The following is a 26,888-nucleotide window of genomic DNA, read 5'->3' as shown; positions in this document are numbered from 1 at the left end:
AAAATAGTAGGGCAAGAGGGCCCATTGCCAGTTGTTGTTGCTGCTGCTGCTGCTGCTGGTGGTGCAGGCTACCTAGAGGGGTGCCTTGGGTCAGGCTGTCTGCCTTGAAAGTGTCTGTTCACTCTTGTTGGAGCAGCACTCAAATGGTGGAATATGTAGTTGATCCATCCCTGCAGTAATACCAGTGCCTGGATTGCTGTAAATCAACCTGCTTTGATTGTGCCATGTTTGATGCACAGGCAGTGGTGGGAGCAGGTTGGCCTAATTCAGTTGTCTTGTGCTCCTAAGCGATGCTGCTTCTGACCCAGAAATTAGAAGCTTCTGCTGAGGGAGGGAAGATGCCTAGCCATCTCCTACCCTCCAAGAGGCACCTGTGAGCTGTCTGGGTGGCCACATGGCCCTAGATGGCAGTTTTGGTGCAGCTGGTTGACTGTGTGCATCATTGCCCTCCTCCTTGGGGACCTGCTGCATGTGGGTACCCGCCTTACCTGCTGCTTCATACCTGTGTTTACATCAAGAGTTTATGATTTCACACAGGGCAGAGGCATAGCATGGGGGTGCCGTGGCCCTGGGCACAATTTTGAGAGGGAGTGCAAGCAGGCACCCCCACAGCAGGCTCCTTCATCGGAACCTGGCTCTGCGCCAGAAGGAGCTGTGCCCTGGCTGTGGCGCTTGTGCCTGGCACAGCTCTGCCCCCGAGTCAGATCTGACCCAGGGGAGGAGAGCAGGAGGACAGTGGGCAGCAGCTTCCCTGCCCCTCTCCTACCCTGAACTGTGGCGTGTGGGAGGGTGCCCTACACACCCAGCACCCTTTGGGGGTGCACCCCATGCGCCCACCCCAGGTAGCGCAGGCACATACTCTGCCGCTGACACAGGGCCAACCAAGCCAAATTTACCTTATCTTTTCTCTGCCATCATCCCACACAGGAAGGATTTATTCTCCTACAGCTGTCTGGGTGTTGCGGAGCTGTTGGGGTTTGCAGCCAAATCACAAATGCATGTTTTGCTAGACGAGCACAGGGCTAGTAGACGGAGAGTTCTTGAACTTCCTAGAGAGGACCCTCTGTATGTGGTCCTTCCTTTGCCTCATTTGGACATGAACTTTGTAACAAATGAGACAATCCTTTATATTCCCTCTTGCCTGTGAGGAGACTCTCTCTTTCCACCATGCCTCCAAGCTGACCAGACGCACATGGCTAAAGCTCCTGCTTTCAAACATGTTAGCTAAAACTACCAACTTTTATTTTACTATAACATAGAAGTATTTTTCCGTACACTATTTTGTTGTATATGCTGCCTGCATTGAAATGTAAGTAAACCTAAAAAACTGTGGTTCATTCTCCGTAACAGGGGAACGTCAGCATATCACAAATGAAAGGGATAAAAAGGTATAACTGTGCAATTCCTAAATTTTAATAAGCTATTAAATTTATAAGTGTTTTACTCATAGCCAGTTTTCATTTTGTATTTCTCCAACACACATGGGATAGAAGTTCAGATCTAAATCTAAGATTTAATCCTCAGTCCATTTCCCATGGAGCCCTGCTTGGGTTAAATATGGTTGGAGGCCTCTTGAGGTCTCTAATGTCCAGGGGAAAGGAAGCAGAGGGAATGGGGGCTTGCCAGCTGCTTTAGGGTTGCTCTGGAGGAGCAAGTAAATCTAGAGATGGCTTGAGCCCTGGGAGATGAACACCTGCTCTTCTTCACACCTCTGCATGTCCACTGTAAGACTCACCAGTTGATGGACCCACAAAGTATGTCAATCAAATTGTGACAGACCTCTGGATTAGGCTAAATCTGGGCAATGCTAAGTCAGGTTTTGAGTGGTACAAAGCCACTCTTTAGCCACAGGAGAGTTGGTTTTAAAAGATCCCTTTACAAATATATGAAAAATAAGATCAAGTACCCAACCTAGCAGTACAGGCACCTGGACTGATTCCTTGCTTTGGCTCAAAACCTGGGGAGGCAGGCAGTGCTCTCTGACATGCCTGGTTCCTTCTCTCTGCCTTCTAGGGTGACAAAGCTTGCTTCAGCTGGTGCTGTTGAAGTCCTCCCTCTCTTTGGGCCCAGATGTCTCTTCTTCCCATTCACAGAAAATCCCTCCTGCAGGGTGACATCTAAAGTGGATCCTGGAAGCGATTAGGGCTGCTGCTCTTTCTGTCTGAGTGGTGCCAGTTGGCTTATACAAAGAGCTGCTGGTGATTAGCAGCTGGGGAAGAGGTGTCCTGTCGGTTCACAGAAAGGCACGCTCCCTGGCAGGGCATTAATAGTGCCATTGTCACTGGGGAGCCCCAGGGTGCATCTGGGCAGGACAGCTCCAAGCAGTGTCTGGTTCCCAGCTGAACTTCTCAACAGCAGCAGCAGCAGCAGCAGCAGCAGCAGCAGCAGCAGCAGCAGCAGCAGCAGCAGGGCAACGGAAGGCAGCAAAGTCTCCTTGTCACCCTCTGCCTGCCACTTCCTGGTTCCTTTGCTGCCTGCATATTTGTAGGCTCTGTTATCAGGTTACCACTCATTTTACCACCACCACTACATTGCACTTATGTAGCACGGCAGAATATTCAGGGTAATTCATGTACACATTATCCTTTTCTAAACCTCACAATTGGCAGGGCTTTCAGACATAGGATTTTTTTTTGGGTGGGATGGGGCAGAACTGATGTGATTGGTCAATTAGGTAAGTATTTCTATTTTGTACTTGATGGGGGGGGGCAGCTGCCCCCGTCTGCTCCCCCATTGGCTACACCTATGCTTTCAACTGAGATTTCAGAAGGCCGCTTTGCAGCTCACACTCTTCACAGACACAAAGCAGTGTAGAAGGAATGACCAACTCTACCTGCTATGCAAGCACACTGGAACTTCTATGTCCAGAGGCAGTCTACCTCTGAATACTAGATGGCAGACACAAACAACAGGAGAACACGATCGCTGTCCCACTCTCCCTCTTGTGAGGCGTATGGCTGGCAATTGCCTTTCCAGCAGGAAAAGGCTTTTTCTATGTTCTTTTGCTTTGAGAATCTGCCCTTAAGAACAGAGGGCCCCTCATTTTCCCCCATGGGACTTAATCTGACTTTCATTTGGCTCAGTCTGTTTCAACAAACACCAACTCTGATCCATCTGCTTCAACTCTGACCATCTGCAGAGTACCTTTCCTTTGCTGCCACAACCCCCCCGCCAAAAAAAATCTGGAAATAGGGAAGGGGCTTCCTGGTTACTGTGTATGTAAGTTCCAAAACCTCTCAGTGGAAAACTACCGGTAATGCCTGGTGTTGTGGCCAGCTCAGGATACACAGAGAAACCCCGCTTTTTGTCTTTCATTCAACATAAGCACACAAACTGGGAGTATTAATTAGCAACTGGCTGTTCACAGTGGAGATTGTTGCTGCCATTAGTTCCTGTCTGTGTGCCCAAAGGTCCTGCCAGCTTCCTTATTGCCCAGTTACCAGGAGGTGTTGTGGTTTCTTCCAAGAAGGTTAAAAGGCCGCCCCCCCCCGCACAACTGGGTCAGAAGAAAGAGTCCATAGGACTCATCTTGCCTTCTAGAAAGCAAATTTAGTACACAGCACTTACCATGTTTGTTGCAACCGGGGCTCCTCTCTCTTCGGTCACCTTCACAGAGGGGCAGGAGGCGTTGCCCTTGTCGTCACCAGGGATGCCCAGAGGGCTCCGGTGTCGCTGAGGTCCTTTCCAGGTCTCCAGCGGTCCGCTCCCTTCTCCTCACTTGCCCCTTCGTGCCAGCTGTGAGTGTGAGGCCAGGCAAGCGCTGTGCCGCCGCCGCCTGCTTAAGACTTGGCTCAGCTGGAGTCGTCAGACGGGACTGATGATCTGGGTTGTAACCTGACGCTCACCTGTCAGTGGCAACATCATCACCTCCTCCTGCCTCTAACTTGTGAAGCCTGAGTGAGTCACCCCCACCGCAGTTATCAGAATGGGAAGTCCTGGCAAGGAGGATGGATGGGGCGTCGGGGAAGACTGGCACTCCTCCCTCCTAAAGCACAAAAGACAGGCGCGCACACCCTCCATCCCTAAGGGACCTTGGATACCTGGCGCCTAGGTGGTCCATAAGGTGAACCCCCTGGGCGTGGGGTGGTGAAGATGGGAGAAACAGTCTTTCAAGGTGGATGGTGAGAATTGGGAAACCAAGGACACAGGAGACGCTAGCAACTCAGGCCAGTCTGCAGAATCACAGAGGTCTTAGATAGATGATAGATAGATAGATAGATATAGATAGATAGATAGATAGATGATAGATAGATAGATAGATAGATGATAGATAGATAGATAGATAGATATAGATACCAGCTGATAGATAGATAGATAGATAGATAGATGATAGATAGATAGATAGATAGATGATAGATGATAGATATAGATACCAGCTGATAGATAGATAGATAGATAGATAGATAGATAGATATAGATAGATAGATATAGATGATAGATAGATAGATGATAGATGATAGATAGATGATAGATGATAGATAGATAGATAGATAGATAGATAGATAGATGGATGATAGATAGAGACCAGCTTATAAAGCACACTTGGGGGTACAATCCCAGAAGGAGAGCAAAGAGTCTTTGCGGTACTGATGCGATCAAACAGACATTGAAGGCGGCAGATCTGGAGATGCTGGAGAGGTGCTGGGCCCTGGGGACCTCTTGCTCCTCTCTAAACCGGACCCTGCCAATTCCTGCCGCCTGCTTGTCTGGCTTGTGGGTGCGTAGCTGAGCCATTGTCAAAACGTCGAGGGGCTGGCCAGAGCTCGAAGAGGAAGAAAGGAAGCTCCTTCTTCCACGAGTGACACCCGAGTGGGTGAGAGGCGGGACCCCCAGAAATCGCAGTGGTTCCGCTTGCCCAGGTTGGAAGCCAGCCTGCCTTGGCATACGTGAGCGAGGGGAAGGCGCTTCCAGGTGCAAAGCAAAATTTTATCAACAGGTGAAAAAGGAGAGATCAGGCGAAGCGATGAAGCCTCTCCACTACCACCCCCCGCTTGGGGAAACTTGGGCTTGGAGAGAGGAAGGTAACTTTCAGTCTGGGGTTTTCGGGGGTGGGAAGCGAATAGAATCATAGAGTTGGAAGGGACTCTGAGGATCATTTAGTCCAACGCCCTGCAATGCAGGAATATGCAGCTGTCCCTCACGGGGATCGAACCGGCAACCTTGGCATTGTCAACACCGCTCTCCAACCAACTGAGTTTTCCATCTGGCGTTAGCCAGAGCAGAAATGACTGGCAAGCCCTCCGCCTCCCCAAAGGAGGCCACAGGATGGCCTGTCTGTTCTCATCCTACGAAGTCCGATGGGGGTGGGGGCCAACAAGCTCTCCGCCCTTTCCCCCAAATGTGCCCAAAGCCCCACGGCAAGCCTGTTTTCCAAGCCCCGCCCGCTCTGGGCGACTCCTTGCCGTCAGTGTGAGATGCCCTCCTGGTGCCCTCGGCTGCCCCACCCTGCCCTGCCTGCTTGCCTGCCAGTCATCCTCTGCCTCTCTGTGCTGGAGCTGCCAAGGCCGGGCTCTGCCCAGTGCCTTGGCACCTTCTCAATGCGCTCTGCCGGCCTGTTAAGTTACCGAAGAACGGGCGGGATCAGGCAGGGCGGAGAGACACCTGGAAAAGACGAGGTGCCGGCCGGCATCATCCACCACCGCCAGCGGACTGCCTAGGAGGGGGTTGGCGTGGCACCAGGAGCAAGGGCGAGTCCACGACCTCAACTCCCTCTCTTTGTGCAGCCAAATGTAGGGACGCGGGTGGAGGAGCTGCAGGACGCGGCTGTCTCTTGCAAAGGAGGCTGTCAATGCGCCAGACAGACCCCGGGGAACCCGGGAGCCTGGTGGGTCACTCAGGTCAGCAGACGAGACCAAGCTGCGCTCTGCTAGCCCTCTGCAGGCTCGCAGCTCTTGCGAAAGGCCGCTCCGTTTGGGCTGCTGCTGCGCTCTCGCCGAGAAGGAAAAACAGCTTGCTGTCAAAACAGAGAAGACCTCTAGGTGCCCCAAGAGCCGATTACTCAGTCAGGTTGACTCAGGTGAAGGAGGCGTAGTTCTTCCTCCAGCGCTATCTCCTCACCTGCCCACAGGCCTCCTCAGCAAGCTCTTCTGAAAGACTGGTCAGAGATGCTAGTCCCTGAGGAGGTGTCAACCCAGCTGGGACTGTATTCAACACTCAGGGCACAATCCAGGTGTTAGGGGCAGGGGTGGGAGGCATTGGAGCACCCCTTGCTTTCAGGCGCAGGCTCGATTGCTCCAATGTGGCCCAGGGCTCAATTTGAATAAAATATTGGGGGTGCCCAGGTAAGCACTTCCCTGCGTAACTGATCACATGATCATTCAAACACCATTTGAATGCCAATGACCATCAACTTTTAGGGACGGCCCCCTCAATTATTATTTTTTTGGGGGGGGGGGAGGATGGCAGCCCCATCAGCCCCTAGGAGTTGGCTCTTATGCTGGGACTTGTAGGGAGCTAATCTGGGCTGGGCCACGAAGGGAGTAAGGGAAAGAGTTGTGGTGGATTACTCCCAGTTCCTTGATCCTAATCTCTTGCAGACGGTCTAGGTTGGGAGGCTACTGAGGTTGCATCCAGAATAGGAGTGGCAGCACATCCATACACCTCCCCCCCACCCTGCCTTTCCAGCCTTTGCAATGCAAATGATAGTAGACATTGTTTTATCAGTGATTTGAACATTCATAGGCATGGAGGCAGGGCAGCAGTGCAGTTCCTGCTTCCTTCTAAATGAAAATTGGGTGTGATCTGTACATTTTTCGCCTGGGCACAGCTGAGGTGACTCAGGGGCCTTGGATGTTTTGTGCACACAACAAATGTTGTGAAGAGGAAATATGTGCTCTTGTGTACGTGAATCCTGATGTTCCTCTTGACCAAAACACAGCCCTACGTCAGGCCTGCAAGAGTCAGGGATTAAGGCCCGTTTCACAAGCAGTGCTTAAATCAGAACTTGTCGTTCCTCTGCCCGTCACTCAGATCTATTATGTATTTGTTTTTATTTCACATATTTATAACCTGCCCTTCACCCTAAAAAAATTATCAATAGTCAAATCAAATGGCAGCTGCAGGATAAGAATACAGCCATCAGAAACAATAGAACCTCTGGTCTAAAAATAGAACAGGAGGCATATCATTTGTCAAACTAAACAGTGACAGGTGGAATTATCAAACAGGGTTATAAATGCCTCCCTGACTGAACTCCAAACACGAGCCTGCAGCAGGGTTTGTATCCTAGTTCAAGAGAAGAGAGGAGGGGGGTCTAGGCTTTGGGGTGCACTTAAGCGACAGTGCAGTTAATTCATTCTGCCTGAATGCAAGAGACTCACATTGTGTCTGGTTTGCAGTGTAACTGAGAACTTTTGATTAGGTCAGACACCACTCAAACGTCCTCCCAACCTTCTGCCAGCCTGTCAATGTGCAGCCACTTGGTGCTGTGCTACCTGAAGGAGCTTTTTAATGGGGGGGGGGAGTCGGTGAGGTTGGAAGACTCCAAGATTCAATAGGTGCAGCAGGAGTGCAGAGACCTTGCCAGTTCCTGTGTTTTTGCTGCCTATCTGAGTCTCAAGGCAAAGCGAATGATGGTGGCTTCCTTGGATGAAGGACTCATATGAAACTTGGCGGTGAGTTTCTTTCCTCTTATTTATCCCAGCAGCCAGGGGACCATGTACAGTACAGTGGTACCACGGGTTAAGAACTTAATTCGTTCCGGAGGTCCGTTCTTAACCTGAAACTGTTCTTAACCTGAAGCACCACTTTAGCTAATGGGGCCTACCACTGCTGCGTGATTTCTGTTCTCATCCTGAAGCAAAGTTCTTAACCCGAGGTACTATTTCTTTTTTTAAAAAATAATATTTTATTAAATTTTAGGAATAACAACAAACAGAAAAAAGAAAAAACACATACACAAAAATATAAAATTACAAAATACAAAAAATACAAACATTTAGCTTATAGAAAAAGTAGAAAAAAGCAGGGGGGAAAACACACTAAAAAGAAAACACAAAATCCCTCTTTTTGATTTCTCCTCTTATTTTCCTGACTTCCTCACATCTCCCTTTTTTGTATCCCTTTTAAAAATTAATTCAGCAAATTCATATCCAATTAATTTATCTATTATCAATCCAATCTTATTTTTAACCTTGTTGCTAGAACCCCTTCAGTTCATTTCAATGTCATCAACATTCAAAAATTTTACAATGTTTCTGTAGATAAATTTTAAATTTCCTCCAATCTTCTTCCACCAACTCTTCTCCCTGGTCTCGGATTCTGCCAGTCATTTCCGCCATGACCGAGGTACTATTTCTGGGTTAGCGGAGTCTGTAACCTGAAGCGTCTGTAACCCGAGGTACCACTGTATACCTAATCTGAGTGTGGGAACCAACTGACTCAACTCCTGCAGCCTTCCGTTCTGTGATAAGGACCATGGAAGACAGAGTCATGCACCATGACTAACAGCCTTCGGAGGGAAGTACACTCCACTGGAAGAGCCTTGGGCAGTTTCAGGAGAGGCTGCAGGAATCTAGAGCTGGGCACACACTGGCTGGGCAATCAGATATATTTTCTGAGCTTCTCTGACTCAGAGACAGACGTGCTTCCATGCTAGAGCAACTTGTGGTGGTGCAGGCGGAAGACAGAAACTTACAGAAGCATGAAGGTCTCTCACCACCCCCTGCCTTAGTGTATGTGGTGAGGTTGCACAGCACTGTCCAGGGCGGGAGGCCCCTGGAACTAGAGATGCAGACCTGAACAACTCTTGTGTTTGGTGAGAAGGGCCAGAAAGATTGAAAGTGGTGATTAGCCTCTGGTTCAGAGAGAAGCACCTCAGCTGCTGGGTGATGGGTGCTGGCCTCAGTTTGGGTCAGGTTTCACCCATGCTGTTTGGCGTCCTTCTCACCAGCAAGGCCCAGGGAGTTGGGGCTGTGGAGGATTCTCATTGTGTGCCAGAGTTTGCTTAGGAACGGGTTTGTCTAGCAGGACCCTTCCTGTGGGCCCTGCCAGCCTCTGTTAGCTCAGTCCTTGAACGGGCTAAGATTTCATCTAATGAGCAGCAATTCGTCATGCAGGGCTGTTTTCATGGGCAGAGGTGGTGGAGAGGTGTGTGGGAAAGTGCATGCCCCCTCTGGTCCCCAGCTGTACAAACATGGCTTGGAAAGGCCCTTTCCTGGGGTGTAGCTGATGCCAAAAGCTCTGCTGGTTGCATAAATGGAAAGGTTGCAGGACTCTCATTCTGGCCACTGGGCAGCCAGAGCACATGATTGTGGAGGGGGTTGTGCTTTGGTTTCCTCCCCCAGACTGGAGTTGACAAGAGAGAAGGTCCAAAGAGACTGGGATAAGGAGGAACTGCCTGTCTAATACAACCACAAGCTGAGAGGCCAGAACTCAGTGGCCCATTCCTGTGAGTAGTCAGGCTGGAAAAGATATTTGCCTGGGACCCAGGAGTGGGGGGGGGGGGGGTTGCTGAAACTCAGAGCTGAAAGTAACAAGTTGGGTGTCCTAAGAAGCATCACATAAGACGGGGCAGGCCGTAGCACTGGAGCATGTGAAATTATGGTGGCAGATAGATAAGAGTAACCCATGCATGTACACAGTGTATTTTCATCTTTTGCCAAATAGATACAGTTTAACCCTACCTCCACATATCCTTGTTAAATGATAGGTGCTAGGTGAAAAGGAACTTATTTAAGGAGGCCTTTGCTCTATGAAAGTTGTCCCAATGGTTGTTGGTCATCCCCCCCCCCCCAATTTTCAGATGTGTTCACTTATATTTCAAATTGCATGTGCTGTATGTTTTACTCCTTCCTGTAAGTCGCTTTGAGACAAGTAGCAAAAAGCAAGGTACAGATGCCTTAAGGAAATTAAAGAAATAATAGAGGTGGGTGGCCAAAATTTGCCTTTACCTTGTCCTCACACTGCCTTCCTAAAGGTGGCTGCATTGGACTGGGGCTGAGCAGGAGATAAGCAGGCAGACGCTCTTCTTTGCTCCTCTCCATATCAGGTAAGTGGTTCTGAGCTCCCTCTAGGGTTTTATTGGTGCTGAGGAGCTTTCAGCTGGACTATGCTGTTCTTAGGCTATGATATCTTTTTTCCAGAGTCTCTCCCCTACCTCGTTGTATTTTAATAATATTGTTTGATGACTCTTGATTGTTCTGTGTGATTATTATTCTTAGGTGCCAGAAGATTCAGTTGCATGCAACAATGGCCAGGTGATTATTTTTGATGGATGTTTGCAGACATGAGGTTTGCATGGATTATGACTAGGACCTCCAGATTCCCAAGCCCTCCCTGTACCTTTAACCTCTTGAGCTGACCTCTCTATCTCTTGGATGTTAGACTGATATGTCTTAAGTGGCATCCCTATTTATAGCTTCCTCCTCCCCGCACCTCTCTTGGACCTCAAGATGAGAGGTCAATCCTGAATCGTCCTCTGGAAGAACAAAGGAGCAGGTTGGAAGGGACCATGAGGGTCATCTAGTCCAACCCCCTTCAATGCAGGAGGAATCCTTTGCCCAATGTGGGACTCCAACCCACAACCCTGAGATCAAGAGTCTCATGCTCTACCAACTGAGCTATCCTCAGGCATGGATGCCTTGTTCTTCTCCAGATTAGCTAGCTAGGTTACAACTAGAATCTTTTATACCCAAGTTATTAAAGTATTTCCTACAATAAACTACTCTGTTATTTTTCACCAGGCATAGGCAAACTCGGGCCCCCCCAGATGTTTTGGGACTACAACTCCCATCATCCCTGACCACTGGTCCTGTTAGCTAGGGATGATGAGAGTTGTAGTCCCAAAACATCTGGAGGGCTGAGTTTGCCTATGCCTGTTTTTCACACTCTGCAAGCATCTTTCTGTGTGTGATTGCAACCAATAGTGTCTACTCTTTAACCAAGATTACATGCCAAACTCTGCTTGCCCTGCATGCAAAAGGGTTTCCATAGGTAACAGACCCAAGTTAATCCCCATGATTTTCTTGTAGCAGAGGGGCATCCTAGAGGTTCTGCAGAGGACTGCAGGGCTGGGAGTTGCCACCCCTGGCCACTCTTGGGCCTGACTTGAGGTCCAGCTGCCTCCTCTGTTGGAGCTGGAGCCAGCTGTGATTCTGTCGCCCACAAAGTGGGATGTTTGAAGTAGCTTTGCCTGCAACGTGGAACATTCTGCGTCAACATCTAGGGAGTGGCCACAGCTAAGAGGTGAGAGGCATGCAAAGCAGGAGCAGGCAGGCAGGCTGTTGGCTTGGATGACTGGAGGGAGAGCTCCTGTTTGAAGAGCTGGACTGTAGAGGAAAAGGATGGACCCCAACACAGGTAAATTCAGGGGACACCTATCTCCCCTCCAGGCTTCAGGGCTTTTTCTTAAAAGGGGAGGGTATTCTGGGTGCTCCTCTGAGCACTTCCAATGAACATGGGCGCTGCATGAGTTTCACACTGCATGGAGCACAGCACAGCCCATGGAACCAAGCTACCTTCGCAGGTGTCTGACCCTAAAGGACCAGGGAGGTGGCAACTTCACAGTGTGTTTCCCACTGTTGTGACACTTCTCTGAGTTGCCAGAAGTTTTAGGGCAGAGCAACCAGCTGTGTTATGGATAAGGAACAGCACTGGAGATGCATAGTGTTTTTGTAGTTTTGTAATATTTGCTTTATTTAGAAGTATACAAGGAGACCATAGGTGGAGGCAAACAGCATATAGTTCTGTCAGGCAGTAGCAGACCCACAATCCCATATAACCTCCCTAGACAGGGGTAGCTGTGTGTTGGTTGCAAGGGGAAAATATAAGTATGACAGGTCTAATTTCTGATAAGGTCCAAGTTTGGGGCATGTACTCTTTGGTGAGAGATTTAAAATCACAAAATATTTAGCAAAGTGTGGAAATACAGGCTGCTAGACCTTTAAAATATGCCCTTGTGAGTTCCAAAACTTTGCTCTTCTCCTAACATAGAAAAAGACCACACGTTGGGTAATTTTAAAATGTTTACTTACAAACTCTCCAAAAGTCAGATTCCTGTGCTCTTCCATACAGCATTCAGAAAAAGGTGCCACGGGCAGTAAAACTTATCTTAGTGGGGAAAGTTCCTAAATTAAAGTATAGGAGCACAAGAGGGGCTTGTTAGAGCCATGCAGCTAAATTGGAGCTGAGTTCATGTGGTAGACTGGGGGAACAAAGACTTGACCTAATCCCTCCCAAGGTGAGCTGACCCTGGCAGGACAGTTTACTTTATGTCCTTAACCCTTTCATACATTAATTAGACGTAAGCATGTTGGTTATATGAGGCAGGTTATCTGACACTGTGCTCATATGAAGGTCCCCCTCCTTTCACTTAATAGACTGAGAGGAAGCAAAGGCAAATATTTACTTTGCAGATATCCCTTTATCCGGGGAAAAGGGGGAGGCTTTCCCTAATATCACAAACCCTAATTCTCAGGAGATTGGATTGTCCTAGCTGGATGATCTAGACCCAAAGCATTCACCCAACGCACATGCATAGAGGCAACCTATCTTGGCATGCTGCTGGGGACCTTGCAGAGAGGGCAGGTAAGAACTCTTTTAAGTTATTAAATAAAATTCAAAGCCATCCTGCTACTCCTGGCATGGCCAGCAGGGTGCTCCCTGAAAACACAGTGAGAAGCTCCCACTATGAGCAAGCACCCTGGATAGTGGCATTTCTCTGCTCAAAGTGCTTCAGCCAGTGCTGACAAAAAGTTTGTTTTTCCAGAAAACTTTGTTCTGGTATCCTTTGTTTTCTCCTGCTATAAGGGGTGGGTCTTGGGGCGGGGAGGGGTTGTTCTGTATGTGCATTCATTTCTAAATCAATCTCTTTTTCAGTGCCACTTGTCTTTTATGAATAATACAAAACAATTTTCAACAACTTCAACACAAAACAACATTAAAACTTTAATTTATTTATTTAAAAGTACATTTCAATTGTTTGTTCTTTTTGCAGACTGAACTGGGAATATGATTAAAGGCTAGTATAAAATGCTTGGAATAAATAAATAAATCCCGTTCTTTTTGCGGGGGCGGGGGGGCAGGCACTAAGGGTGGTATTCAACACTGGTCCTACTGACAATAGACCTATGGAAGTTAATTGACATAATTAACTTAGGTTTATTGATTTCAATGGGTCAATTCTGAATTGAATACAGCCCTAAGAGCGAACACCTACAATCACCCATTATCAGCCTTGGGGGATAAGAAGGCTCCTCCATGTCTTCCTTTGACTGGATTCCATCTGTGGGGCTCTTTGTCTTTTCAGAAGGGGAGCCCGTCAGCATTCTTGGCCTCATCCTTGGCGTCAGTCTCTCCCTCTTGATCCTTGGTGTCCTTAGCTATACCATTGCAAGGTGGTACCAGGAAGGACACTGCTGGAACAGTAAGTACGGGGTGTGGTTTGCAGTTGCAGTTGCAGTTGCAGTTGCAGTGCAGTTCAGTGCAGTGCAGTGTAGTGTAGTGTAGTGTAGTGTAGTGTAGTGTAGTGTAGTGAGAGCCCAGGGCTGGATCTGTAGCAGAGGCTGGGGGCTTCCACACAACTGCTGTAGCCATGATGCTTGCCTATTGCCCTGGCTATATCTGCTCCCCACACATGACCCATGGACCCTCTTTTCCCCCAAAAGGCATGAGGACCTTCCAATACAGAGCAAATGGTTCATTTACTGATGGCTGCTAGAGCTACAATTGCCCAGTTTTGGACAGACTTGGCAGGTGCTTGAGTCACATATCAGTACAACAAAGTACAGGAAACAGCCCTTTTAGAAAAGTTAATGTATAAACTAAGGGGTTCCAGAGGTCAGAACAAGAAAGACAAGTTCACATCAGCATGGTTTGGTTTTACTATGTATGTTAGCAAAGAGGAACATAGTCAAAACCTGTCTCTGGCATATAAATACATCTGGCTAATACAATAAGACTTGTGTAATAATATTGTATGTTTTTTCCTGATGTAACAAGGGATGCTTATTCATGATGCCTATTATTATTACATTATTATTATTATTATTATTATTATTATTATTATTATTATTATTATTATTATTATTATTTATTATTTACTGGTACAGGTATGATTTATTTTTATGAGCCAGCTAGCATTCTGTGAGTTTACAGGCGGGTCTACTGTTATCTTTTCTAACAGTTACTACTGTATATTACTTTATTGCTCAGTTGTAATGTAAACTGAAATGTATTAGTTACATAAACACACATAACCTTTGTGATCTACATAAATAATTTGTTGTCTGCAGTTACACCGTAAAATTCAAATAAAAATTATCCCATTAAAAAGCAACAACATGAAGACTTTCCAGAAGCATTTCCTGCTGGGGCTAGCTTCTAATGACTCAGGTTAATATGTCCACATAGAGGGGTTTACCAATTTGCATACACTTTTCATATGCTAATTTATATGTCTAGATGAAAAATTAGAAATAATTCATAGAATGATAGGTTCATAGAATCATAGTGTTGAAAGCACATTTCAAAGCACATTACATTTCAAAGCACATTGCCTCTATTTAAAGCCCAAGATACCATGTAAAGTGTCTACAAAGTAAGACTGGAAGACCCTCAGAGCAATCAGTCTGCCAAAATACTGCCCTTGTCATTGTTGAGCTACCCCTCAACTGGTGAGGAAGGTCTCACGGACAGCAAACTCCAGATGTTCAATGCCACAGATGTGGAACTTGCATCAACAGAGCACAGAGGTGCCTGAGCTGTCGAAATTCCAGCTGGTCAGGAGTGAAACTTCACAAAGCGGGTCTTATTGGTGCTGACTCATCCTGAGAGCTTTTGCCAGCATGACAGGGTATTTTTGAAAGCCTGACAAGGGGAGGGCAGAGCAGAAGCAGCTGAGGTGAGCAGAGGAAGGGAGATTTCAACAAGATCCCCAGAACTGCAAAGAGTTTCCAGTTATCCCTGTGGGTTTCACTCTGGACAGTCCAAGTGTTAAAATCCACACTTTAAAAAAACTATAAGGCCACACTGGGGTAGGGTGGGAAAGCGAGGTCAGACTCTGGGTTTCACATGAATTGCCATGAAGAGGCTGCATCCTAATATTTCAATGTTGTATTTTAATCTTGTTTTTTAAAATTGTATTTTAATCAACATGTTTTTATTATTGGTTGTTAGCCGCCCTGAGCCCAGTCTTGGCTGGGGAGGGCGGGGTATAAATAAAATTTATTATGATTATTATTTCCCACACAGTCCCTGCATGTGGCAAGTAGCAGCTCAGGATGTGTGTGATTTGGACTAGGAAAACAATGCAGTGGAGAGAGGAGAGTTAATCAGGGGTCAGCAACCTTTTCCAGCTGTGGGCCGGTCCACTGTCCCTCAGACCATGTGGTGGGCCGGGCTATGTTTTTTTTTGGGGGGGGAATGAATGAATTCCTATGCGCCACAAATAACCCAGAGATGCATTTTAAATAAAAACACACATTCTATTCATGTAAAAACACCAGGCAGGCCCCACAAATAACCCAGAGATGCGTTTTAAATAAAAGGACACATTCTACAAATGTAAAAACATGCTGATTCCCAGATAGTCCACGGGCTGAATTGAGAAGGCGATTGGGCCGCATCCAGCCCCCGGGCCTTAGGTTGCCTGCCCCTGGTTAACATACATATCCTCGTCAACTGGGACAGCCCAACTTTGAACTATGGCCTCACACAACTACATGTGCTCTTTTAGGAAAGTTTAGGAGCTCTACTCGGGGATCTCTGCCACCGTCACCTCTTGTGGGACCCTCAGGCCCACTCCATAACTTGTGGGCTCCATGCTTGTGTTTCCAAGAGCTGCTGTCATAGACCCTCCAAGTGTCCCTATTTTCCCAGGACAGTCCTGGATTTACAGAAGCCGTCTCAGTTTCTGAGTTGATCCCAGAATGTCTCGCTTTCCCTTAGGAAAAGGAATGTTGGAGGGTATGCTGTCAGTCTTGTGGTTCCTAACAGTTCCTTGACTCCCTCTTCTTCTTTTTCTTCCAGGGCCTAATTTTGTCTTCAACCTTTACCATATCCGGTATGTAAAGACACTCACCTACATGCCATACCACAGGCCCATCTGGCCATGAAACTCTGCATGACCCCAAGCTTTTAGCTCAGCTTGGATCCTCTGCAGGGTGATGGTCACTATTAACAGAGGGAGGGAGGAGGGACAGAGGGGGGCCCCTCAAGCACAGTGAGCACATGCCAGACCATTGCAGCGACTGCTCACAAGAAAAAACCAGGAGAGGGCCAGCAGAGGGCCAGACAAAGTCCTCTGTGGGGCTTAACATATTGCATACTCCTACACCAATTTCTACTGGTTTGATGAATTACTTTCATTTTGCCTTTGTTTCCATCTTTGCCAACTGGAACCAGCATGTTAAAACTCTCATTTCCTGTTCTCTTGTGTGTCTGTGTGTCTGTCTAACGGTACTCTAGGACAGGCTTCCTCAACCTTGGCCATCCAGATGTTTTGAGACTACAGTTCCCATCATCCCTGACAACTGGTCCTGCTAGCTAGGGATCATGGGAGTTGTAGGCCAAAAACATCTGGAGGGCCGAGGTTGAGGAAGCCTGCTCTAGGAGAAAATGAGGGAGTGGGCAACTGTCAGTCTGTCTGTCTTCATCCCCTTTAGCAACCTGAAATCGGTGGAGGTGGAACTGGCCCCTCCCTTCACCATCAGTGGCTCCATGCGTGAAGCAGGAAGTGGCTACGTGCGGTTCCATGACAGAGGCACCTAAGTCTGAAGAGCTGCCAACTCTGAATCTGGTCTCAGTGACTCTCTTTCCCAGCAAGATCTTGGAGCTCAGGCAACTGCTTCTCCCAGGAGTCTTGGACCAGCTAGACAGCAGTAGCCATTGGGCATACAGACTACCACTGTTGGTGCCATCTTTTCATACCCTGCACAGCTCAAGGGTCTGGGCAATGTGTGTGCGTAAAATGGGAGAGAGTCTTTTCAGCTAATCCTGGCTTTCTGTGAGAGAGGTTGCAGGACTTTTGACACAGTCCCTAAACAACCACTTATAGGGAGCAGGGCTGGAGGACACTGGAATCTCTGCGTAGGTCTCAGGAGGTTGTGCAAGCATCCAGATGAAACCAGAAGTTTGCAGAATATCCCTCCGCTCTGTCAGAAGCTGCCAGGTGGCCTCTGGGTTCTGTACAGCTGCCCCATGTGGAGAGGCACAGAAGTGCAGCTTGCCATGTTTTTAGCGGTAAATGTACTGAGCTAGCTCTGCCTACCCAGGCTGGCCATTGAACCTCCCTGGACAAGGAGAGGGTCGCCGTTTTGCCTTCCTAGGTATTCTCTAGTTCTGACTCCATCCCAGGATTTCCACTTGCTGGCTCCTTGGTTCTGGTTCCTGGTTGCTGTTCATCGCCAGCTTGCTGGACCAACTCTTGGCTCCCAGCCCCTGCTCTCAGGAAAAATGGGCCCCTGACTTGGAAGGCACCAAGCTGGTTGCCTCTCAGTGCCAAAAAGTTTCCCTCTTTGGGAAAAAGTTCTTTGCTGCTTTGGTCAGGCTTCATCTCACCCCATTCAATGCTCGAAAACAGGACACTGTCCCCTTCTGCAAAGTATATGAATGGCATGAATTGGAGTTGCCACTAGCAGGGATCTGACTCCTTTCTACCCCAGATGGTGGAACCTACCAAGAAGTCCCTCTGCACCCATGCTTGGCATTGCCCCATTGACCAGGCAGTAGCTCCGTGTCACATTTCACTGAGGCCCCATGATTCATGGTTTGGCAGGTCACCAGGGCAGACTAGAGAAAACTCTATGAAGTGTCCTTGGGGCGATGGCAGGCTGTGGTTTGGTGGCTTTGCTTTTTCAAGGCCTCAGTTTAGCTCCTGGCATCTCCCATTAATCCGTGCCTTGGATTGAAGAGCTGAGAAAGACCCTCCACCCATAGAAGCTTGGGGAGCTTCTCCTGGGAAGAAACAATAGTGCTGGGCATTATTTATAGGGCTGGGGGTTTGCAAGAAAATGCCTGCTCGTACCTTCATTGTTTTACTCAAAGAGCCACCCTCGGAAAAATTCAGCAGCTCCATCAAAAAAGCACAACTCCTGAGACCAAAAGACTTGGGTCTTGCTCTGCAGCTGCCTGGTGACCACTTCCTGAAACCTCCTTTGCATAACATGCAAACAGACTTCCTCCATCCGTCACACTGTGAGATAATTTGGGGAATGCACAAGGCTGTGGAATTTCTTCTTGGTCATTTGTGAAGCAGCTCCCTGTTTAGAGGAAGTCCAGAACCTCTGAAGGAGAGCTGCAATGTTGTGTGGGGGGAATTTTCCAAGAAATTGTATCTGAAGGTTTTCCAGGCTTTCCAGAGAAACTATCTATCTTGCACAGCTCAGCTCCAGTCTGGGGAGCTAAGAAACCACAGACCCATGAGGAGGGGAAGCTGCTGCGATTCCTTTGACTTCCTTGCGCCCCCTAAAACTTTTCTGTTTAAGGAAGCCTCCTCGGACATCTAAAAGTTCATGTGTCTTTTGTAATTTTAGCTTAACAGATGCTTTTAATTATATTTTGGACTTTTTAAAAGAACTTGAACTTTTACTGACAATTTACTGCATCTTTTACATTTTTTGTAAACTGCTTAGAGGCGTCACTTACAGTTAATCGGCACTCAAATTTTGTCAAATAAAAAAAAATCAAATGCACAAATTATTCATAGTGGTGCAAAACAAAATATGAGAACATAGCTAGGCTTTGAAAACAATTGCCTGCTATTGCTGTTAATAGTCTTGCTTGCCAAATACAGCTGTGTCTTATTCTTTAGGGGGTGGATTACGTTCAGAGCCAGCTGCAAAGCACAACTGCCCTGTGGCTCTCTGTCCATGCTAGGGGAGGAGTTTCACTTCCTTGTTGCATCAAAACAAACCCAAGGCTGCCCTTGTGGATTTGGCTCATAGGATGGTTAGCAGGTACAGCTGCAGGTGGTCGTGGGCTGGACTGTGCCACTTCAGGTGGCAGAGGGGTGCTCAACAGTTTGAAATGTCCCCCTAAGTTTAAAAGTTCCTGGCAATAGAAAAGAAGGTGCCACCGCTAAAGGACAGACCTTTTATGCCAGATGAGCTGCCCATGCCCGCTGCAATCTGAAGTGGTCTGGTGCAGTCATTCTGATGTATGTGCAGAGCGGTCACCTGATCTTTCCACTTGGGGGCAAAAGCTTGCATTTGCAAATGTACCTAAAGGGAGGGGACATTTAGCTTCTCATGACATCAGTGTGCTTACAATCCACTTGACATCAGTAGGAAAAGGAACCGCCACCAGCTCTGGGAGCTGTGAAGTGCACAGAGCAAGACCATTCACCAGACCAGGAGCCTCTGCATCTGACCAGCACCTGCCAGGCGAGCAGCTCTGCACAAATGTAAGCACCACACACTTGGTCCTTGGGTGCTTCGTGGAGGGTTTTCATCCCAAAGCAACGCTTCAAAGTGGCATGGCATTTTAAATAAATAAATACACTGAAATGCATTGATTTTTTTAAAAAACGTGTATGCTCCAAATAGATTTACAAAATAAATAAAATAAATAAAGTCAGTTTGTACAAAATATTTTGAACGTTTAGCGACCTCCCTATAATTGTAATAATCCTGAAAGAAGCTCACTGAATCCTCTACCTAAGGAAATGGTAAGGCTGGCAAGGTGAGCTTGGCACTGAAGGCAGTGTCCAGCTGAACAAATATATTTCTTAGCACCTGTCACATCAGAGGCAAAGGCAGGGCAACCTCGGCTGGCTCTGGCATTGTAAAGGGGGCTGAATCTGGGCTAGTGCAAGTTCCCCCACTAAGAAGGAGGCAAGTCCATCTTGTGAATCATCTGGAAGGGCCCTTTGCTGCTGCCAAGGGCAGATCCAACTGCTTCCTTCGTCTCTGAGCACCTCTGGCTGACATCAGAGGCTGAAACTGGGCTTTCTGGGCTCAAGGCTTCTCACTGCTGTACAGGGAGGGGGAGGGGTGGCAGGTTGGCTCAGGGCCAGCAAAGGGACCTCCACTTCAGAAAGGCACAGACCAGTCCTGCTGGGTCCGTGTCTATTGCTTACGATGGGGTCACCATCCTTTCTATCTCCAAAGCGAAATGCGAGGGTAAGGATGTCTGCCCCAAAATGAATGGTAGGCAGCTGAGGAATCTCTGTGCTCTTTGTAGGAAAGGAGAGACACACAAATATATATATATAATCATCCTGAAGACACCGCAGTTGTTGCCAGCAACAAGCTACCAATGCTCAGTGTTGCAGAGACAACCCCAATGATGTGTGAAGTGTCCTCTCCTTCCACCGCCCACAGCTACCTTCCTCTAGTCGCTGCAGACCTTTTCAGGCAGACATGCACCACTGCCTTGACCTCCCTTCTTGCATTCGGGTCCCAGAGCTTCTCAGAAACATCTGGCATCATCAGCCTCCTTCCTGCTGCATGTTTTATGTCTGTGACTAGAATAAAACATGCTGGTTTACACGTATGGGTTTTGGGGACAGAGGAAAAGTGTATCACGGGGAAGGGATGTCAGAACAGGAGCTCTATCTGCCCAACAGAAAGGGACGGTCAGGAGGGTCCCCGATCCTGTCCCTTCCACCCTGCAGCCCCTACCTCTCTGTGTGGCTCCATTAGAGCTGTGCTATCTCCCACTGACTCAGCTTATTGGGGGGCAGTCCTTGCACCCAGTATTGTGGGAGTGTTGGGACACCGAGGCTCAGCTGTGGCACAGAGTTCGCTTGTGGGGAGATGTGTGAAGAGGGGCTCACCAGCTCTTGCTCAAAGAAGCCCAACGCCAAGAGGGTCTTGGGGAATTCAAGGGGCAATCCCAGCTGCTCCAGGGGGATGCTGGGAGGGAAGGGCCCTTTCTGTTGCTCTGTTCTGCCAAGAAAGTCATTGGTAAGAGTCCCGTCCCTCGCAAGGCCAGAGGGAGCACAGACGGAGGCCTGTTTCAAGTACCCAGTAGCCAAGACGGGCTCCAAAGGGGTCATCTCCTCTGTGCTGAGGGGAGGCTGGGAGCAGCCCAATATCTCTGAAGGTGTCCCTGACTGCTTCTGGTACCCAGAAAAAATCTGGGCCTTGGGTGGGTCCTCAGCTTCTGGAGCCACCTGCTCTGTCCCACTGGAAGAAGACGGACCCTCCAGCAAGAGCTGCTCCTCCCTGCTGAGGCCACCCATCTCGTCCTCTTGGGTGCCTCCCTCTTCACTGCTTCCCAGAGACAGCCTCCCCAGGCTGCCAGAAGGATCCTGCAGGCAGATGCCACTGTCTGTGCTGCAGCCGCTGCTGTCAATCAGGTCCCTGAGCACTGCACCCTGTGTTAGCAGCGTCGGCAGCCAGAAGCAACCTCCCAGTGGTACTGGTGCTGCTTCCATTCCACACTTTGTGCTGTCAGGATGGACAGGGTCCTTCAGTCCCACGGAGGAGAGCGGCTGGATGGCATCCACCTCTAAGCATGATACCAAGTCTTGCATCCCGAGTGGAGACTTCTCCTTTGGCACCCAGTGCAGACTGTGCTTTACAGGAGATTTCTGGGAGGCAGAAAGAAAAGCTTTCAGTTGTGGCTTTCTGGTTTCTGTACACTTCTGCCAACCAGGTGCTGGTCACAGCTGGAAGGGCCTTTCAGAAACCAAAACCTGTCTCTAAGACTCTGCTCAATAGTCCTTTCCTCTTTGCGAGGTTGGAGGGGCAGCGAGTCCTTCTCATTCACTCACCTGCCAGTCCTGAGCAGCCCAGGCCTGGTGCCAGGCACCAAGTGGGGAGCAGGCAGGGTCCCCTGAATCCAATGCTAAGGATCCTGCTGAGCCCCTTCCCCCAGCCACATGTTGATTGACCTCACAGCTGATGCCCACTGAACCCCCTGCCACCCTTTGCCTAATGATAGAACCAGCTTCTTGCTTGATAAGGAACTGAATCCACCCAAGGGAAGTAAAGAATTTGGTGGTAGACAGACAGCTGTTGTGGGGCTGGAAGATGTGGGTTTGAATCCCACCCCCAGTCATGCACTCAGTGTGGATAGGTCAGTATCTCTCAGCCTCAATCCCTATCTGCAAAATAGGAACATTAGCAACTTATTTTCTATGGCTTTGTGTGGGATGTAAACACAGGAGCAGTCAATGACAACATTCCTAGAGTGTACATGTTAGAACATGGGGAGGGATGTCTGTCTAGCAAGCAGGTAAACTTCCTGGGGACGGACTTCCTCCGCATGTGACCAGAGGTGGGTGTGGCCTCACCTGTGCAGGTAAATGATAAAAGCACAGGGCAGGCAGCCATATTTCTCTCTCTCATCTTCATCTTCTGAAGGAGCAACATGCCCTCTTGGCTCTCAGCCAAGAGAGGACAGTACTATCTTCCTATAAGATAGATTCTAAGTGTAAAAAAGGTAAAGGTAAAGGTACCCCTGCCCGTACGGGCCAGTCTTGCCAGACTCTGGGGTTGTGCGCCCATCTCACTCAAGAGGCCAGGGGCCAGCGCTGTCCGAAGACACTTCCGGGTCACGTGGCCAGCGTGACATCGCTGCTCTGGCGAGCCAGAGCTGCACACGGAAACGCCGTTTACCTTCCCGCTAGAAAGCGGTCCCTATTTATCTACTTGCACCCGAGGGTGCTTTCGAACTGCTAGGTTGGCAGGCGCTGGGACCGAGCAACGGGAGCGCACCCCGCCACGGGGATTCGAACCGCCGACCTTTCGATCGGCAAGCCCTAGGCGCTGAGGCTTTTACCCACAGCGCCACCCGCGTCCCACGATTCTAAGTGTATGTAACCTTTTTAAAGCTGTCTGCCTTCTGGGATCATATTGTGAACAGAACGTGAGTAAACTCTTTTATACCCTTATAAAGACTGTGTCGTGTCTTGTATTTTAAGAGGGAACAAAAGGGGAAATTACCAGAGTAATTATTATAGAGGTTCTAGCGAACCTGTGTAGACGTTAGCGTTGCGAACTTTAAAGGGAATGTCATAAACTCTGCTGATATTTTGGGAACTTGTTAGCACAAGTTGGATAAGGATATAATTAGTCAATATATCCTCTCCTGCACCCCAGAACATTCCCACACTTTGCCCTACATAAACCTGGTTTTCTTTTATAAACACTCCCTGAAAGACAGCTAGGTACTCTGAATAAATAGGTGGGGAGGTGCAGAAGGGCCCCTGAATGTGCGGGGTCGGTCCTACGCACTTGATGAGCTGCTCATCCCCCTCTGGGTTGCCTTCCACAGAAGTGCAGGCAGTGACTCTCTCTTCCAAGACTTTTCCATGGCCGCAGAAGCACCCCTAGGATTCAGTTTCCTATTTTGCCTGTACAGTTGGGCTACCCATAGGGAGAGAGGGCTCTGAACCTCCCTGGAAGCACTTACCAGTAAGAGAGGTGCCTCTCTGGGTTTCCTCACATAGGCACAGGCTGCTCCCAGTCCCAGGCCACAGAGGACGATCACCGTCAGGAGGGCCAAGCTGGAGATGAGGATGGATCTTACATGGTCTGCAAAGAAGAGAGCAGCGACCCCTGATTATTCAACTGGATGTCCTGATGGGGGAGTTCTACAGGCATCTGCAGGAGATTGCTAAGTGCACTGTAGAGACAGTAGTACCTGGAGAATCAACTGTGGGACCTGAGTCTGTGTCCCCTCCATTCCTCTCTGTGTGCACTGGCTGTCTTGCCTCCCTCCCCCTGCCCTCTGCAATGAACCAAGCCTCCTTGAGGAGGTGAAGGAAGGGACTGGCGCAGCTAGGTTCCTTACATGAGAATGTGTGCAGATGCAAATGTGTCAGAGACACATGCTATGGAGAGAAAAAAAGGTTTGTAGCTTAAGAGCTCAGTTGGGTAGAGCATGAGACTCTTAATCTCAGGATCATGGGTTTGAGCCCCATGCATTGCATTGCAGGGGGTTGGACTAGATGGCCCTTGTGGTCCCTTCCAACTCTACAATTTTATGATCCTATGAACAGCAACCCCGTGGATGCTTTGTGGCAGATGCAGAGGGCAGGGTCATTAGCTACCTAGGAGATGCTTCCAATGTCTCCTGCTGTTGACTCTTCGCCAAGCATTTAACTGGGCTGCTTTATTTGGGCCCAGCTTGCCTTTGCAATCCCCTCCAGTGGATCTCTCTTCCTTCCCCGCCCCCCCCATTCTCTTTTTGGTACCTGTTGATCTCCATCCTCTCTCTCTCACTCTGCCACACAGAAGAACTGTAAGGGGGGCTGAGGAGGAAGGGGACTGGAGCCTCACCTTCCTCAGTGGGTATTGAGATACACTGCTCCTCTGTCCTCTTGCCAGGACTTGGCTGGGAGACCACCCGTGGCTCCACACTGATGCAGTAGCGTTCTCCCCACGACAGCGATGAGAGGTTAAACTCCAGCTTGGTCTTAACATACTCAAACTGCAGAAAATAATGTGAGAGTTGTCAGTCCAGCTCAGTCCAACTCCAGCCAGAGTTCACCAGGCTGGCCAATGATATCCGGCTCTAGTCAAGTCCCAGTCAGTGCCAAGGGTGTCTCCTCTGCCCCCTGGCATCCTCAAAGGGGCCAGCCCTCCCTATGCCAAAGGGACTGGCCCTGGTCCTTCCCTTCTCAGGGAATCACCTGGAACCTTCAGCAACTGCCTCTCTCCCTTGTATACCATCAAGAGGGCTTCCTTTGGGAACAGAAGGGGCCGCCTAGGACAGGTTCCCTGCCAGAGCGTGCAGTGCCCATCCAGAGAGAGTGCCCCCCAGTGGCCAGCAGAGCAGAAGGAGGGACTGCAAAGTGGGTGCTGTAGCTGGGTGCTCTCCCACCCCCACCACAGGCAGACCTTCCCCCTGAACTCTTCCAGCCAGGGTGCCCTGCCATCCACCACAGCCTTACCTGGATATTGTCAGACACCTTCCGGATATGGACATGGTATTCCTCCGAGTGGTAGAGGTCCTCATAGGTTATATTGTGCCACCTGCTGGTGGGAGGTTGCAGCTTGACTTGGATCACGTTGTGGGAAAGTGAGAGGCTCACTCCTGCCAGTCGAGGAGTTGCTGGGAAAATGAAACAACCACAAAGAATTAATGGGAATTTCTGCTGGGGGAGTTCTAAAAACTGCCTGAGAGTGAAGTTCCAAGGTTAGGAAAATACTGTTGTCCTAAATTGGGGAATTTGCCCTCTACCTTTCTCACGACTATTTGTCCCCATCTATTGAGCAAGCCTTGCCCAGTTCCTGTGACTGGGAGGTGTGGATGACAGTCACCCCTTGACATAGCCTGGACCCAGATCCTGTAAAACAGAGAAGCTGGAAAAACCCTTCAGCGCTGCTGGTGAAGAGTTGTTCCCATCCCAAACTCCAATGGCCTTTCATGTTTCCTGGGGTGCGCAGACACCGAACACACAGCGTACCAGTAGCCAAGAGGGTGCTTCAATTTTTTTTAACAGGCCTGACTTATAATGTTGTGGTTCTGCTGGCTCGGCTCTGCATTATTATTGTGCTGCTGGGATTTGTTAAATAGATTTGGATATTTATTAATTTAGTCATTAAAAATAGATATTTCTTTGCAGCTAGGAAAACAAACAACACAAAATAACAAACCAAGAACAGACAGTAAGGTCACAAATTGTATTAACTATGCATGATTGCAGTGATAGCATCTTCAAGTCTTACTAATTCCGTGATTTGAATGTACAGCGAAGTTTCTTTTTAGGCATTATGTTTGTTTTATTCCGTTTCTTGTCACAGTCTGTTAGCCACTTTGGAGAAATAGGCTAAGCAGCAATTTTAAACATAAACACAATGGGACACAGACCAGGGAGCTGAGGGGCCGAGGGCTCTAGGAGGCAGCCAGCCACCCAGGACTGCAACGTTAGAAAGCTGCCTTTATGGGTCCATCTAACTCAGCCTTGCCTACACTGACTGGCAGCGGCTCTCTAGGCAGGAGAGTCCCTGCCTCCCGTGCTCGGAGATGCCAGTGGGGATTGGGACCTTCTGCACGCACAGCAGCCTCTCCACCAGTCCAAAGCCCTTTCCTCGCTGCTGTAGCGCGGGGAGCGCGCATCTCCTTGCCCGACGGCGGGGCTGGTCAAGCTCACGAGCCCTCAACGCGGATTCTCTGGCGCGGTTCACCCACAACTGCCGGTTTCCTGGGGGTGGGGTGGCTACCTGTCTTGGGATCGAAGCGATTCGTCTGGGTCCAGTTGGAAACGCGCGTCCCGGTGACCGCCCGGACTCTGGCGAGGTAGGACTTCGAGGGCTCCCGCGTCTCGTAGGAGAGGTCGCAGGAGTGGCTCCGGACGCGCGTGCAGTTCAGCACTGGGTTCCAGCCGCCGACCTTGCCGTATCTGCAAGAGAGGACCGGGCGAAGCGGGTGAGCGGAGAGGAGGAGGCCGGAGTGGCGACAGGGCGGGGGGTTTGCCTTGGATGTCGACAGAGACCCTTCCACACTTAAGACGGCCGGTGCAGATGCCCCACCAAGACCCCCAGTGCCTCCCGCGACGGCCCTTTCCCTTCTTACCGCATGTACTGGACGTCGTACAGGAATAGCCCGTGTCCGGTGCTCGGGGGCTCCCAGCGCAGCTCGTGCTGAAAGGTCTCGGCCACGAATCTCACGCGCTCGGGCGGGGCTGGGATCTTCCCTCCTGCAAAGGCAGCGGTTACCGACGGATTGTCCTCGGTTAGCTAGGCACCGCGGTGAGCCCAAGAGGGACCAAGCCAGGGCTCCGGGCGGGCCAGGGCATCTTCCGCCGGCTCCACTCCAGAGGCGGAGGGCGCGGCCACGGAGAGACCCAGACTTGGCACCCTCAGAAGGGAAGGAGAGCCCCGCGGCTGGATCAGAAAGCCAAGCCCCACGCCCCGTCAGGCCCCGCAACCCTCTCCTGCCCGGGATCCTCACCGTGTCCCCGAAAGCAGCGTAGCAGGAGCAGCAGAAGCGCCGCCAAGAGCATTGCCCCGTCCCTCCAGTCCAGGCAGCTGCGGGCCAGCGAGTGAGCAAGGCTG

At 49.4% G+C, this 26,888-nt stretch overlaps 3 protein-coding genes across 7 annotated transcripts in view; 1 reads left to right on the top strand and 2 right to left on the bottom strand.

Annotated features, from left to right (window-relative positions):
- TMPRSS4 (transmembrane serine protease 4) overlaps window positions 1-3,664 on the bottom strand; it is a 20,433-nt gene extending 16,769 nt beyond the window's left edge. For both annotated transcript variants that reach the window (XM_083714231.1, XM_083714230.1), the window contains exon 1: window positions 3,568-3,664. In XM_083714231.1, the coding sequence (XP_083570357.1) occupies window positions 3,568-3,570 (3 nt within the window). In that variant the 5' untranslated portion in view covers window positions 3,571-3,664. The remainder of the gene's footprint in view (window positions 1-3,567) is intronic.
- Window positions 1-19,453, top strand: part of SMIM35 (small integral membrane protein 35) — a 23,260-nt gene extending 3,807 nt beyond the window's left edge. The window contains exons 1-4 of one of the 4 annotated variants that reach the window (XM_083714236.1): window positions 7,345-7,613; window positions 13,247-13,363; window positions 15,967-16,000; window positions 16,602-19,453. In XM_083714236.1, the coding sequence (XP_083570362.1) occupies window positions 7,601-7,613; window positions 13,247-13,363; window positions 15,967-16,000; window positions 16,602-16,707 (270 nt within the window). In that variant the 5' untranslated portion in view covers window positions 7,345-7,600 and the 3' untranslated portion in view covers window positions 16,708-19,453. Of the gene's footprint in view, window positions 1-7,344; window positions 7,614-11,241; window positions 11,299-13,026; window positions 13,364-15,966; window positions 16,001-16,601 lie in introns of those variants that run through there. The other 3 variants (XM_083714235.1, XM_083714237.1, XM_083714234.1) reach the window with 3 other exon arrangements.
- IL10RA (interleukin 10 receptor subunit alpha) lies at window positions 19,450-26,888 on the bottom strand. Its single transcript, XM_083714229.1, has 7 exons — window positions 26,785-26,888; window positions 26,407-26,530; window positions 26,055-26,233; window positions 24,782-24,942; window positions 24,168-24,318; window positions 23,299-23,420; window positions 19,450-21,472 (listed from the first exon to the last, which is right to left on the bottom strand). Exons 1-7 carry the CDS (start codon window positions 26,834-26,836, stop codon window positions 20,576-20,578), a joined length of 1,686 nt encoding a protein of 561 aa, XP_083570355.1. The 5' UTR covers window positions 26,837-26,888; the 3' UTR covers window positions 19,450-20,575.

This window comes from Podarcis gaigeae, assembly GCF_964106915.1.
Source record: "Podarcis gaigeae genome assembly, chromosome: 15".
NCBI lineage: Eukaryota > Metazoa > Chordata > Lepidosauria > Squamata > Lacertidae > Podarcis > Podarcis gaigeae.
Note: the sequence above shows the minus strand (reverse complement) of the source record. Positions and strands in the feature narration are given on the sequence as shown.